This window comes from Glandiceps talaboti (assembly GCF_964340395.1).
Source record: "Glandiceps talaboti chromosome 19 unlocalized genomic scaffold, keGlaTala1.1 keGlaTala1_19_unloc_1, whole genome shotgun sequence".
In the NCBI taxonomy this organism is placed as follows: Eukaryota; Metazoa; Hemichordata; class Enteropneusta; family Spengelidae; genus Glandiceps; species Glandiceps talaboti.
Window position 1 is genome coordinate 74,755 of NW_027554288.1, and position 16,800 is coordinate 91,554.

Below are 16,800 nucleotides of genomic sequence, written 5' to 3' on the forward strand. Positions count from 1 at the left end.
ACCCATTCATTTATAATGCTGCCCAGGTATATAGGTGATGGTAAGGTTAATGGTTGGATTACATTATTACTTCTGAAAATGGCCTTTTAGCACCAGGCATTTAAAATAACGATTCATTTTCTAAATTTTGTACATGGCATTATGAAAGCATACATGTAGTAGGAGGCATTCCTGTGTTGTATCTTTTGATTTTCTCCATTATTCATTGATGATTTTCATCCATGTGTTCCTCTAAATCAAATAGTAAGACACAATCATACATTAACTCATATTCAGACACTAGTGTTGCTCATTTTCTTTCAAGAGATACACTTTCCCCACCATACGTTCATTCATTTACACAATACAACAACTGTTAGCTTTTAAAGATAATTTATTATAAAGACAGACAAACACTCAAATATCATGTAAAATTGCATGTAAAACAAGCTTTCACTCAAACAAGCTTTCAGTCGAAGACATCATCCCCCAACCCAATTGTTGTGTTATATGGCAATGTTATTGTGCACTTTTTTATGGTTTCTCTAGATACAAAACAGCATCATTCATTGACCAACTGCTATTTGACCTTGAATATGGAGATCAAAGTCAAAGATCAAGATTTTAAAACGGAAGCTTACCTTTGGGTATAGACATTTAAAAGGTGTCTTTTGTGTATTCAACTTCTTGAGTTAATGTAGAAACAAACAATTTGGTTATTTTACTTTGAAAATGTTTTTCAAAGTGAAATGTCAATGTCTCATTAGAAAGTTCATCATTGATAATATGAGGGTAGGCACTTGAATGGAGTCAGTGTGATTTATACATCCAAAGTTATGATGCATATTGTGAAATTTATCAACAAATATGGCTGCCATTTGGCCATATTTGATTCAGTCACAAAACAAATTGACGTGCATATGTCTCACATAGTATGTTACCTTTGTGCCAAGTGTGGTTGAAATTGGTTGGTGCGTGCCAGAGATATGAGGGTGAATACACACATGCACTCACAGACAGATGGACTGAACCCAATGTAAATATTTTCCCCTCTGGGTGACTATAATAACAAGTAACATTGCATGTATATGCGATAAGATGCACCTTTAAGTATCATTCTTCGAATTGGGCAGTGATGACCAAAATACTCACTTCTACAACTTGAATCATTACAAAATCTGTTGTGAGATATTTCTACTAGGGCAAGGCCATGGACTACAAAGAATGTTTCATTAAAGTCTTGCCAAACCCTGACAACTTTCTGGTGGGAATTGGATGACTGTGTTGTTTGTGTGCAACTGTAATGACCATGAAAACATTGAACATCCAGAGACAGTGTAGAAGCCTATGAAATATACAACAACATAATATGTACAATAACATGAAGTACATGTATCAGTAAAATGTACCTTGACCTCACAAAAATCAGTCTGAACGAAATATATACATTTTGGAGTGATTTAATTCAGTATAGTACACTAAGATATCACATACCATAGGGTACCATACACTATGATATCACACACCATAGAGTACTTCGATGCAGTGTGTATATTACAGACACTATGATATCACACACCATAGAGTACTTAGATGCAGTGTGTATATTACAGACACTATGATATCACACACCATAGCGTACTTAAATGCAGTGTGTATATTACAGACACTATGATATCACACACCATAGAGTACTTAGATGCAGTGTGTATATTACAGACAATATGATATCACACACCATAGAGTACTTAGAAAGTGTGTATATTACAGACACTATGATATCACACACCATACAGTACTTATATGCAGTGTGTATATTACAGACACTATGATATCACACACCATAGAGTACTTAGATGCAGTGTGTATATTACAGACACTATGATATCACACACCATAGAGTACTTAGATGCAGTGTGTATATTACAGACACTATGATATCACACACCATAGCGTACTTAGATGCAGTGTGTATATTACAGACACTATGATATCACACACCATAGCGTACTTAAATGCAGTGTGTATATTACAGACAATATGATATCAAACACAATAGACTACTTAGATGCAGTGTGTATATTACAGACAATATGATATCACACACCATAGAGTACTTAGATGCAGTGTGTATATTACATACACTATGATATCACACACCGTAGAGTACTTAGATGCAGTGTGTATATTACAGACACTATGATATCACACACCATAGACTACTTAGATGCAGTGTGTATATTACAGACACTATGATATCACACACCATAGAGTACTTAGATGCAGTGTGTATATTACAGACACTATGATATCACACACCATAGAGTACTTAGATGCAGTGTGTATATTACATACACTATGATATCACACACCATAGAGTACTTAGATGCAGTGTGTATATTACATACACTATGATATCACACACCATAGAGTACTTAGATACAGTGTGTATATTACAGACACTATGATATCACACACCATAGAGTACTTAGATGCAGTGTGTATATTACAGACACTATGACATCATACACCATAGAGTACTTAGATGCAGTGTGTATATTACAGACACTATGATATCACACACCATAGAGTACTTAGATGCAGTGTGTATATTACAGACACTATGATATCACACACCATAGAGTACTTAGATGCAGTGTGTATATTACAGACACTATGATATCACACACCATAGAGTACTTAGATGTAGTGTGTATATTACAGACACTATGATATCACACACCATAGAGTACTTAGATGCAGTGTGTATATTACAGACACTATGATATCACACACCATAGAGTACGTAGATGCAGTGTGTATATTACAGACACTATGATATCACATACCATAGAGTACGTAGATGCAGTGTGTATATTACAGACACTATGATATCACACACCATAGAGTACTTAGAGATGCAATGTGTATATTACAGACACTATGATATCACACACCATAGAGTACTTAGATGCAGTGTGTATATTACAGACACTATGATATCACACACCATAGACTACTTAGATGCAGTGTGTATATTACAGACACTATGATATCACACACCATAGAGTACTTAGATGCAGTGTGTATATTACAGACACTATGATATCACACACCATAGAGTACTTAGATGCAGTGTGTATATTACAGACACTATGATATCACACACCATAGAGTACTTAGATGCAGTGTGTATATTACAGACACTATGATATCACACACCATAGAGTATGTAGATGCAGTGTGTATATTACAGACACTATGATATCACACACCATAGAGTACTTAGATGTAGTGTGTATATTACAGACACTATGATATCACACACCATAGAGTACTTAGATGCCATGTATATTACAGACACTATGATATCACACACCATAGAGTACTTAGATGTAGTGTGTATATTACAGACACTATGATATCACACACCATAGAGTACTTAGATGCCATGTATATTTCAGACACTATGATATCACACACTATAGAGTACTTAGATGCAGTGTGTATATTACATACACTATGATATCACACACCACAGCGTACTTAGAGGCAGTGTGTATATTACAGATACTATGATATCATACACCATAGAGTACTTAGATGCAGTGTGTATATTACAGACACTATGATATCACACACAATAGATTACTTAGATGCAGTGTGTATATTACAGACAATATGATATCACACACCATAGAGTACTTAGAAAGTGTGTATATTACAGACACTATGATATCACACACACCATACAGTACTTATATGCAGTGTGTATATTACAGACACTATGATTTCACACACCATAGAGTACTTAGATGCAGTGTGTATATTACAGACACTATGATATCACACACCATAGATTACTTAGATGCAGTGTGTATATTACAGACACTATGATATCACACACCATAGAGTACTTAGATGCAGTGTGTATATTACAGACACTATGATATCACACACCATAGAGTACTTAGATGCAATGTGTATATTACATACACTATGATATGACACAGCATAGAGTACTTTGATGCAGTGTGTATATTACATACACTATGATATCACACACCATAGAATACTTAGATGCAGTGTGTATATTACAGACACTATGATATCACACACCATAGAGTACTTAGATGCAGTGTGTATATTACAGACACTATGATATCACACATCATATAGTACCGTATACATAGATGCAGTGTGTATATTACAGAGTACCATAGTGATGAAATATGCCTTATTGTCACGATCAATTCACTGAGCTACTAAATCATGTATCCTCTCATAAATGAAATCTCTGTGGAAACTTAATTGTCCATAATACATATATTTCTTGCCAACACTGGTAACACATCAAAAAACAAATGTAGTATGGTAAGCATTTCCCAGTGGAAATTAAATGGTCATGGGTTTTGGTCAAAATTCAAGATTGTATATTTTGGCTAATTCATGTCAGTCTTGAAAAGAAATTGTATTCATGTTCCTGTTGACCTTGACTATCACTGAAGTTATTCCTTCATCACATCCATGTGGGTTTGTGTCTTCTTTCTGAATATAAGCAGACATGGTATCATCCTTGATGTAGAATCTCGATGGATGTTTACTTATAGTTCCACAATGTCTTTTCCCATCCCTAGCTAAATGGTCTTCTCATTATCTGTATTTAAAGAAAAACAAAAAAATCAGGTTTTAGTTATCAGCATACATGCCTTGAATGGACTGTCTGGGTATTACACTTTTGAGTTATGCAGTAAATATGGATTTTGAACTCCAAATATGGCCGTCATTTGGTCAAATTTGCATATATCGCAAAACAAAGTGAGTTGCATATGTACCACATGATATGTGGTCACCTATATGAATGAAGCAGCATATTGCATGTCTGAGAAATGACATATTACGGATGGACAGGCAAACAGATGGATGAACAGATGGCGCCCATTCTCCCCATCAATTGCCTTAAGTCAATGTGATTTATCCCAATTAGTAAAGAATTTGTGGCCAATGTCTCCAATGAGGCTGATCAACAATGTGGTGAGATACACTTTGGTGGTGCTGAATTGACCACAAGAGCACAGAAGAGAAAGTATATTCATTGTGGTGATCATCCTAATGCTGAATGACATGAACATGAAAATCAAATGACTTGAACATGAAAGAGTACATAAAAATAGTAATTGATAAATGTATTGATGACTTCACAATACCTGACACAACAACAGAAAGAGTGACTACTGGTAATGGCTCTACCGAGATTCATTTGAGTAGTATCAACCAAGACCATGCATACTGTGTTTCTAGTCACAATGATTACCTACATTAAAATGAAAGATGCTCAGTAAATAACGATGGTAACTATCTGAAACTATACATTTTCAGAAATGTGATTATGTATACATTTGTTCATGGTGTGTGTTTTTTTCATACTGACCCAAAGTGAGTGTTTTGGGGGTGACAACACAATTTCATTAATTCTATTAATTAGTCAATGAAAAAGTGTAACTTGACAATAAACTACAGAGACACGATGTTTCTAAGTGTTTTAGATTCTTCAGATGTAAAACATAAATTCAACAAAATTCTATGCTTCTTACATGCCATGTTCCTTTTGAAACAAGACAGTGAAAGAAAGGTATTATAAATCTAAACTCTTAAATCACAGTACTTCACTTTCACTTCATAATATTGTAAAAGACAGGAGGTGATAGGAACATGGAACTTTGTTGAATTTATGTTCACATTCTGAAGAATCTAAAACTTTCACATTATGACTCCACATTCTGATGTCAAATCACATTTTCTCATAGGATTTTTTATAGTTCACACTCAAAACATAACTGTTTATGGTGAATGTGAAAAAATTAACAGCACAACAGTAAAAGTCACATTCGGTTATTATCATTAGTTATACATGTAAAAGACGTTACGGCATAGAACATCATGCATCCACTATGTCTTGACTTTGTACTTGGTTTATCCATCCCATCGTTTTTGTAAGAAAACAAGAATTTTTATGTGAAACACATAATGAAAAAAAAACAAGCAATCGGCCCACAAATCTGATGCACTGAAATTGGAGTGAGTTGAAACTGGGTCGAGTTGAAATCTAAACTAATCTTTGACCAACACATAAACGAGATTGTACAAACAGAAAACCGCCTAGTGGGAATAGTATGAAGGATTTTCAAGTTTCTCGACCAGGATACTTTTATATTTCTGTATCATAGACTAATTGGACGTCACCTTGAATGTGCTTATTCAGTCTGGACACCATATAAATCAAATCAAATCACAGACAAAAAGTCTTCTTACTTGTCTTTGGTCAAATCAACACCATCGAATCAGTACAAAGAAGAGCTACAAAATTGATCCCAGGAATGAAAGATTTATCATACCTTGACAGACTAAAAGCCTTGAAGTTACCAAGTTTAACTTACAGATGTGTTCGTGGCGATAATTGAAGTTTATAAATACACACATGGTTTCTACAAAACTCAATCTCCCTCACTATTGTAGTGAACCCTTCAACTTGTGGTCACTCTTTCAAATTGAAGAAACCAAAAACACCATCACTGTATATCCGCCGGTAATTTTTCACTTATAGAGTCTTCCGACCTTGGAATAATTTGTCTGAAGATGTTGTGAATGCACTGACCATTGATTATTCCAAATCAAGACGTGATAAATACAGGAAATCAGCACCATTTCAGTATAACTATACCATTGACCCATATTTCAGAAACTACAGCCGTGGAGACTTCACACTTGATTGACACTTACATCTCACGAAATGAAACTTTGTACAGGTCACTGACCTACATCAACAGTACCAAATGATGATGATGATGATGATGATGATGATGATGATGATGATGATGATGATGGTGGTGGTGGTGGTGGTGATGATGATGATGATGAATTGATCCATCACTGTCTGATGTCTACATTGTAACAACTCAACCATTACATTACTAGAGTGATATAACGGTAGTTGCATGAATAAAAGTTATTATTTAACCTTATTTCTGATTTAGATAGTTATCTCATTCAGTGTTCAACATTGATAAATCTACTGTCAAATTTCTAACTTTGTTACATTACAAACATAAACAAGACATCACATATAAAGCCATAGTGACCAGCTTGGTTTCATTATCAAAATCAAAATAAGCGAATTTCTAGGTGACACGCAAGTATCAATCAACACCATATCAAAACTGACGAAACATTTGATTGGTCAATCTATGGTCTGCTGTCATATTCGGTTCTAAAATGACAATGTAGATTGATGATGAAACTATATGTAGTACCTATATAGGAAATTTGAGTTACATGTAATACACACGAAAAAAAACTTACCGCTACAGATTTATTTTCTCCACATTGTATTCTCGTCATCCATTGTTGATTGCTTCAACTCCAAATAAAGGCTGTGAAGTTGTATGTCAGCATTACCAGTTGTTGAAAGGTGAATGCTAGGCATATCTGACAACTCCATGGATGGCGGCTTTTAGGGGAGAACCATTTGATATGGGGGGGGGGAGGAGGAAATAGGTATGGCAGCAATTTTTGTCCCCATCACTGTGACAGCAATTTTTTTCTATTGTCAATCCTGCATTAAATTATTTTTCCAGATGCAGAAGCAATGCAATTTTTTTCTCGGTTACCAATTTTGTAATGTGTGGTTCATAACTACACAGGGAACCTTGCACACCCTGTGACATTCACATGCCTAGGACAGGGGTGTGCACATAGCTGTACCAGCTCAGTTGAGCCACAGGGACTGTATCAGCTATGTGTACAATATCCATGTAACAACTCTGGCCAACACACTAGGTGTAAACATACCTAGATTTGTAACTGGTATGCCAACATCAATGTAACATGGATGTGAAAAATAGCAATGCATCATAGGCTTTTACAACATCCATATACAAGAGCTTTTCCCCACAGCCATGTACCAGCTATTTTAGCATAGTTGTAATATAGGTATTTCCCACAGCCATTTACCATCTATGTGAGCAATGCTAGTCAGATATGAACAAACGGGTTGCTACTGTAACAGGGTATTATTCCGCCATAGCTGTTACATGTACACTGCATGTGCACAACTGTGTGCTAGGTATGCAGTACTGGGATGTGCAAAACAGTCATGGCACAGAGGCGGTATTCCACATCCATTCAACAGGTTTATTTTTTACAACCATGTACCAGGTCTGTGGAAAATATACCCTGTAACTGGGCTGTGACGCACACAGCTGGTATAGCTGTGCTCTTCTTCCTAGCACTAGGATGTCCTAGGATGTTCCCTGTATATACCTACATGTCACTGATTCACAACTTACTTGTTCTGTGTAAGTAGCAATAAGTAGCAGTTAACAATCCATGCTTCTATTTAAGATAGATAGCTGGTAAAACAATCCATGAGGAGTTGCCTATTCACTTGGCTAACTGACCTTTAAACCAATTTATTATTACCAAACAAAATAATCAAGTTTGAACCAACCTTGGAAAATGCTTCCACTTATTAACAAACTTGATCTAACAACCCACAGTTGGTTATATGGTAAACGCAATGTCATACACTTATTTAATATTGATAGTGTTAGGAATCCCCTTCCCTTTATTACTAACGGCCCTTTTCAGGGCCGCCACATCCTCCAAAAAGAGAACTACCAAACTACTAAACTATAGTTTCAACAAATAAAATCTTCACAAGACAAACACACGAAACACACTTTGAACACTTTGGTAAAAATTATAAATAAATACAAGAGAAAATAGAAACGATGGTTTTCCTCCAGTAGCCTCTGTTTGTAGATGTCTACAAACAAACATGTGTTTGTAGTATGGACTCACCAGCTTCTCAAGAGATAGCTGACATCGCATTCCACAAACTTGAGTGTCGCATTATTGAAACATACATGGATAAAATACCACCACTTTGGACTTGTTCTGTGTAAGTAGCAATAAGTAGCAGTTAACAATCATTAAAAGTTTCGTCGGTCAGCTCAGAAACGGAAGTGCTATGCCGTGATTTACAAAGGTCATAGGTTCAAACAAACCAAAAGGTTGGATATCAAGACTCACACCAAACTAGTCTAGTTCCTCCTATACAGTATCAATCGTTACGATTTATACAATGTGTGGTTATAGAAACCACATTCTGGTTATCCAGCCTACACCAAACCGACTGACACTTTTCAGTACCTCCACAGACACCCAAACACATGTCACCCAAATTCAGCCTTTAATGGTTGTTATTAAATTGAAACAATGAGGTATGAACGTGCAGTTACGAAGACGATTTCAAAAACAAATTGAAATTCTTCATAAACAAATTGACACAAGAGGATACAACAAATCAGAAGTGATTCGCTCATTAGGTCCATTATGAGAATAGGGAGACATTTCTAAAATCAACTCAAGAGATTCCTCTAGTTTTCAAAACAACATATACAGTCCCAACATCAACGCATCTAAACTAAAAGGCGCATTAACAAAACATTGGGAACTGCTAGAAAATAATGTAACCTTAAACCAACTCTACCTGACCAAACCAATCATAGCACAGAATAGAACGAAACAAAAATCTTAAAGACATACTTCTCACAACTAAACTGAAGTCCTCTGCCTCTAAAAGCAAGACTAAAAATAGCCTTGCTGATCATAATGTGATTGAAATACTAGCATCTCTGCTTGAGAAACAATATTAAATTTTTAGCCAAACAAATGCGAGAATGCTGTCTTGTTGGACATAACTGCGACTGATGAAGGACTCCAACAGCCGGTCCCAAACGTCTTAAAATAACAGTAAACAAGGTATCGACCAGGGGACTAATTATCGCCAATGTCTTCCCTGCTAACCTACCCTTATACCAGGGTCAATAACCTTGACAAACCGGTCACTTGGCTAACTGAACTTTAAACCAATTTATCATACCAATTTAACAAAATAATCAGCTTTAGAAAATGCTTCCACTTATTAACAAACTTGAATTAACAACCTTGTGATTATATGGTAAGCGCAATGTCATAAACTTATTTAATATTGATGGTGTTCGGAGTCCCCTTCCTTTTCTTACCGCCCAAATTTAGCTGATTTCAGCACATCACAACAATATATTTTTTTTTACTTTCTGTCTGTTTGAACAATTTTTTTTCTCAAGCTATTATGGGATCAATTTGTTTTCCTCCACTTGCTGACAACTGTTTTTCTCAACCCCCCCCCCCCTCGAAATTAATTAATAGTTCACCCCGTAGGACCTCTGACTCTCACCGAATCAGCTTGCTTCCTCTATTTCGAACACCAATCTCGCAACCTGATTCGCTCGTCGAAATGGATTTAGAGAGAGGTCTTGGCGGCGACAGTAGGGAGCCCTCCATGACGCTCTCAGGAGAGGGAACGTATGAATATGAGTGAGTGCTTCCGCGTCTTTCCTAGCTAGCAACGGATATCAATCGGTCATCTGCTCATGCTCGCGCTTTATTTTGAAAGTGCGCCACCAACATCGATGTAAGGTAAAGCAGGACGATACGGTTCGGCACACGACCCAATGTTGTTCCACAGTGAGAAAGACTAGATTTTCAGGAGTTTCAAGTGTTTGTATTGATACTTTCGTTGAATCTGAAGATTATTACATCAAAGGGAGGCGGTGAACACTGAACATACACATCACCAGTAAGCTTCATTGCAAAACTATACAGTTACGATCGTTCGCTCACCTTTCACGCACATACATTGCTTATGTGTACGTAATATACTAATAATACATCATTGTACATTGCACAATTTGTATCCCATATTGTTATTCAATTATAAATATCCATAATCATAGCTTTATTGTTCCATGATGCCGATGACTCATGTAATTTGAACATAATTTGAAATTGCAGACAGGTAACCTCTTTGTATATTTGAAATCCATGTCGTCAAAATTTGAACTTGCCTCACTGAACAATAGTAGTGTGTACTTGCACCGGACAATAATGTAAAGAAGAAATTGAAAAACAAGTACTACAAAGAATTTTTTTTTTTAAAAATATTCTCAGTTTAAAATGAATTAGTACATTTGATTAGATATCTCCCCTTTGTTGTAAATTTTTCATTAGGACATAAAAATTGTTCAATATCAATTCTGTACAATTAATTTCAATAGTATATTAAAGCTATAACAGTAATACCAATATATATTTGTTATTTATAATGTAATGTGAGGTAAAATATGAAATAAATTACTGACACTATTCAACATTGTTTTTACAATTCATTTGACAGTTGTTTGTTATTGCATGTACAGGAAATTATTTGTAAGCAAAGAGAATGAATACAAGTTACAAGTGACTAAATCTAAGTCACAATTTGAAACTTCATATATTGTTACAATTCACCCCACATTGACCTAGGATTACAAGTTAGGTGTTATTAAATACCAGTTGTCTGGCCTAGAACCAAAGAATAATCCTTTGTAATCCTCCTGATTCAACTGATAAGATAAACACTGATGTAAGACCTGGGGATTGAAACCCTTGCCTTTGATTACTAGTTTTTAAAATCATTTCCTGTACATACTGTGTAACAGATGTTGATGATCAGATCACATTATATTTAGTGTTTTAGTTCTCTACTATTTATTGAGTAACAGAGACAGACATGGTTTCCTCTTCTTTTCTTTTTTAACTACAACAAAACACATTCATGTGACCACTTTGAAAGTTCTTAGCTTTCTAGTATACTATTAAATATATTAAATCTATCAATGGCGTTGTAGCCCAACTGTACCATACAGTTTTAAAAATGTGTAATACACGGTGAGCCATTTGAGGTACAAGTGGTCATTTGCACATTTACATACATTTTTGAATGATTATTAAATTGTCTATTAATCCCTATTGTTATCTGTACAATATATGTGATCATTTGGCTGTTGCTATGGGTGTGGTCTCATTGCTAGGCACATTTGCATATATTTTAGAAAGCTTATTCATTTTTCTATCAATTCTTGTTATCTTTACAATATAAATGATTATTTGGCTGTTGCTATGGGCATGGTCTTGTTTCTAGGCAAATCTATGTACATTTTCGAACGATAATTCAATTGTCTATTAATTCCTATTGTTATCTTTGCATAATATTATCAATTGGCTGTTGTTATGGGCATGGTCTTGTTGCTAGGCACATTTGCATACATTTTTTGAATATTTATTCAACTGTGACTATCAATCCCAGTGGTTATATTTGTGAAATACATCTAGTCACCGTTTGGCTGATGCTACAGTTATGGTTGCTAAGGATATTTGCATACATTTTTAGCACAACTTAAGTGAGGTTCATTAGTGCTATAGGGATCGCCCAGCATCTGTCTGTCTGTCTATCTGTGTGTGTGGATGTGTGTGTGTGTGTGTGTGTAAATAACTTAAAAATACCACTAATGGCACTGTAGCACAACTGTACAATTTATAAAAATGTTTATCCGTATGCTAGTCCATGCTAACAATAGGTGTTCATTTGTTGAATGGCTATCAACTTGCCTATCCAACCATGTTGCTATCTTTGTGATATACGTGATCATTTGACTTTTGCTATGGGCGTGGTCTTCTTGCTAGGCACATTTGCATACTTTTTTGAATGTTTATTCAATTGTCTATTAATCTCTGTTGTTATCTTCGCAATACATATGTGATCATTTGTCTGTTGCTTTGGGCGTGGTCTTGTTGCTAGGAACATTTGCATACATTTGTTGATTGTTTATTCATTTGTCTATTAATCCCTGTTGATATCTGTGAAAGACACTACCGTTTGGCTGCTGTTATGGGCGTGGTCATGGTTGCTACGGATATTTGCATAATTTTTTGAATGTTTACTCACTTGCCTACCAGATGATGTTGTTATTTGACCAAAATATAGTGCCAATTGGTTGTTGCTAAGGGCGTGGTCATGGTTGCTAGGCCCAATTGTGTCAAAATATGTTGAAGAAAACCTGCAGAATAACACTTTTAAAAATATCTCACCAAGTTTCAGTCTCATTGACCAAGTACTTTTTGAGATATAAATTTTTGACCAAAATTCACATTTTTACACCTAATCTGCATATTGCTGATGAGATCATCATATGGTTATTATTTCTTCACCTATACACCCACAGATGCATCCCTGTTAAATTTCAGCCCAATCTGCTGAGTAATTTTGGAATTATAGGTTTTTGACCAAAAATACACATTTTTAGCCCTAATTTGCATATTTCTGAGGAATCATCATGTCATGAACAAATCTTAATTTACCCACCTTTAAGAATGTTCTCACCAAATTTCATGCCAATCTGCCCAGTAGTTTTGGAGTTTAAATTTTTTGACCAAAAATGATATTTTTTTTACCCAAAACCCACATCTCTGATGGATTCATTTTCATTTTTACAATTTCTCAACTAGACACCAGAAGTAACATGACCACCAAATATCAAGGCAATTGGTCCAGCGGTTTTTGACTTTAAGTTGTTCACACACACACACACACACACACACACACACACACACACACACACACACACAGACAGACAGACACTTTGCCATGCCTATAGCACTACTGAACCTTATCAGTTCAGTTGTGCTAAAAAGACAAATTACAACAATTTGGGAAGGGTCAAAACAGGTGTATATATATTCAGGCCATAGATATATATGTTGGTGTATATTTTGCAATACATAGGTCATTTTAACACATTGAAAGTATGAAGTAAACAAACAAATAATAATAGCAAACACAACATGTATCTCATACTATCTTAACATAGCACATATTTAAGAACAGGCAAAGTCAGAGGGGCCAAGCCAAAATGATTTGGTCTCATGCCATTTTGTTATTTGTGTGATTTTGTAAACCACATTTATTGTGCAGCTATACTTTAAATTACCTAACAGCATACACAGTGAACCTTGCACACCCCTGTAACATTCATATACTTAGGACAGCATTATGCATATAGCTGTACCATATCAGTGGAGCCACAGGGGCTGTACCAGCTATATGTACAATATCCCTGTAACAGCTCTGGCCAACACACTAGGTGTAACATACTGTACCTAGATTTGACATATGTATGACACTGGTATGGTAACATTAATTTAACACGGATGTGAAAAAATAGCAATGCAGCATAATTAATTTATGTTTTTACAACATCCATGTACAAGTGCTTTTTCCCACAGCCATATACAAAATATGTTAGCATAGCTGTAACATAGGTATTTCCCACAGCCATGTACCAGCTATGTGAGCAATGCTGGTCAGATATGAACAAAATGGTTGCTACAGGGTATTATTCCACCATAGCTGTTACATGTATGTGCACAACTGTGTGCTAGGTATGCAGTATACACAACTATGGTACTCGGATGTGCAAAACAGTCTTGGCACAGGGAAGGTATTCCACATACATCCAACAAGCATATTTTTCACAACCATGTACCTGGGCTGTGGAAACATTTACCCTTTCAAGGGATTGTGAGGCACATAGGTGGTACATAGCTGTGCTCTTCTTCCTAGCACTAGGATGTGGTCACATCCTAGCAATATGATGTACACATCCTGCTAGGATGTACAAGGTTCCAAGGTGTAATGATGCTATTTCCTTTCCTTAAAAGTTGTATTTTTTAATATTAATAAATATATTTACATATATACCTGAAACTGTCCTATAATACCTTTATATGGTGACCACCGACCTTGCATTTTGTACTGACCAATGCAACTACCCTATATCATAAATCTATCCTGAAAGTTCAGACACAAATTACATTTGCAAGTACAGCCTGTTTTATTGACAAACATTGCGCCCCCAGTGGCAAGATTTACAGTCCTGTTTTTTGAGGTCGAAATTTATCTATTTTAGAAAAATTATTCCTGTTTTGTTACTTTTGGGGATTTTTTTACCAAATTCGATATGTGTGTATTTGTTAGCATGTCAAATAACATATTACTTGTTATTGTTGGAAAATTTTGTTTCACTTTTTATTTATTTAAATTTTTATTATTATATATTTTTTATAAATTTTATCAATTCACGTCCAATTTTTACAAACTACATCCCCACCAAGCATCAAATTAGTCCCACTAGTTTCAGATATTAAAATTTATGCACAGACAGAAAGACAGAAATATGGATATGTTACCATGTCTAAAGCTTGGTAACATCTTATTGTTTAGTTGTGCAAAAATAATGTGTTTTCAAGTGACCTCATAGGGATTAACAGTGGTTCCTCAGAAGAGCAGGGACAATAGTAATCCATAGTATCTATTTTGTGCGATACAGTTGGTATGAAATATGAGATACAGGTAATAGTATGAGTTTGGGTTTGGAGGTCTCAGAGGATACCATTTTATACACAGTCCTCTCCCTACAGGTCTGCTAATCTCGATTTGTTGTATTTTCTCTACGTAGTCTTTTTTTCCAAGCCATGTTTCAATATACAGTGGCGCCAAATATAAAACTTTATTGTGCATGCGAGAGCAGATGAATTTTTAATAGCCGAGGGAAATTGATTCTGACTGAGTAGCACTTGACCCCAAAGCCATGCTATAGGGTCTATGATAACACCCAGGATGAAACATGGATGTCATAGTAACTTGATGATCATATTGAAAATAAAATAGCGTGCCTGATTTAGAGAGCTTTTGACGAAGTTTTGTCAAGAAACACGCTCAGACTTTCCAATTCACATGGTCCCTCACAGAGTTACTCCATATTGACTAGTTCAGTGATGAACAATTGAGTATCGTATCCTGGCAGGCTTGTAGGTTATTTAGCCAAACACAATTAAATATATTTAATATTCTTTTCATTTTTATAATATTTTTATTGTAAAGGCAGAAGATGTTTATGATATATGCTTGATTGCTACAAAATGGTTGTAAGACTGTCAAGATTAAAACTACTTTAACAAAATATCTATCAGATTTAGCACTATGGCAGATGATTAACTTTTTAGAGAATTGTATGCAAATCATTAAAATGTCTATAAAACTTCTATAGATGAATTTGTGTAAAGCATGTAAAAATCAAACTAATTAAAAATATTTTAGAATTTCTATAATAGTCTACAGAAGCTCTATAAAACCTTTTTGTAAGTGTAACTGTTTTTAGTCCCCGCGGACGAAGTCCGAAACGGGGACTTATGGATTGGGTTCCGCCTGTCCGTCCGTGCGTCCGTGCGTCCGTCCGTCCGTCCGTCCGCAGCTGTTTCTTGGAGATGCCTGGACCGATTTTTTTCAAACTTGGTACGGGGCAACATACTATGGCATACATATTCACGTCAATTTGTTTTATGATACGATCCAATATGGCCGCCTAGCAACCATTTTGTTTGCGAAATTTCCCTGTCTAAAGCCATAACTCAGACATGCTTTAACAGATCTCATTCAAAGTTGGTATTAGGACAGTGTTCTATGACATACATGTGCATATTCATTGTTGTCATGATACAATCCAATATGGCCGCCTAGCAGCCATTTTGTTTGTGAATTTTCATGTCCAAAGCCATAACTCAGACATGCTTGAACAGATCTCATTCAAAGTTGGTATTAGGACAGTGTTCTATGACATGCATGTGCATATCCATTTTCATTGTGATACGATCCAATATGGCTGCCTGGTAGCCATTTTGTTTGTGAATTTTCATGTCCAAAGCCCTAACTCAGACATGCTTGAACAGATCTCATTCAAAGTTGGTATTAGGACAGTGTTCTATGACATACATGTGTATATCCATTTTCGTCGTGATACAATCCAATATGGCTGCCTGCCAGCCATTTTGTTTGTGAATTTT

The 16,800-nt window shown here is 35.5% G+C and overlaps 1 protein-coding gene across 2 annotated transcripts in view; it reads right to left on the minus strand.

Annotated features, from left to right (window-relative positions):
* LOC144453241 (putative palmitoyltransferase ZDHHC13) overlaps nt 1-16,800 on the minus strand; it is a 194,533-nt gene that overhangs the window by 14,775 nt on the left and 162,958 nt on the right. Inside the window, exon 8 of one of the 2 annotated variants that reach the window (XM_078144512.1) lies at nt 4,135-4,636. The exons of the other annotated variant lie outside the window; for it this stretch is intronic. Coding sequence (XP_078000638.1) covers nt 4,613-4,636 — 24 coding nt within the window. The 3' untranslated portion in view covers nt 4,135-4,612. Of the gene's footprint in view, nt 1-4,134; nt 4,637-16,800 lie in introns of those variants that run through there. 2 annotated transcript variants of the gene reach the window in all.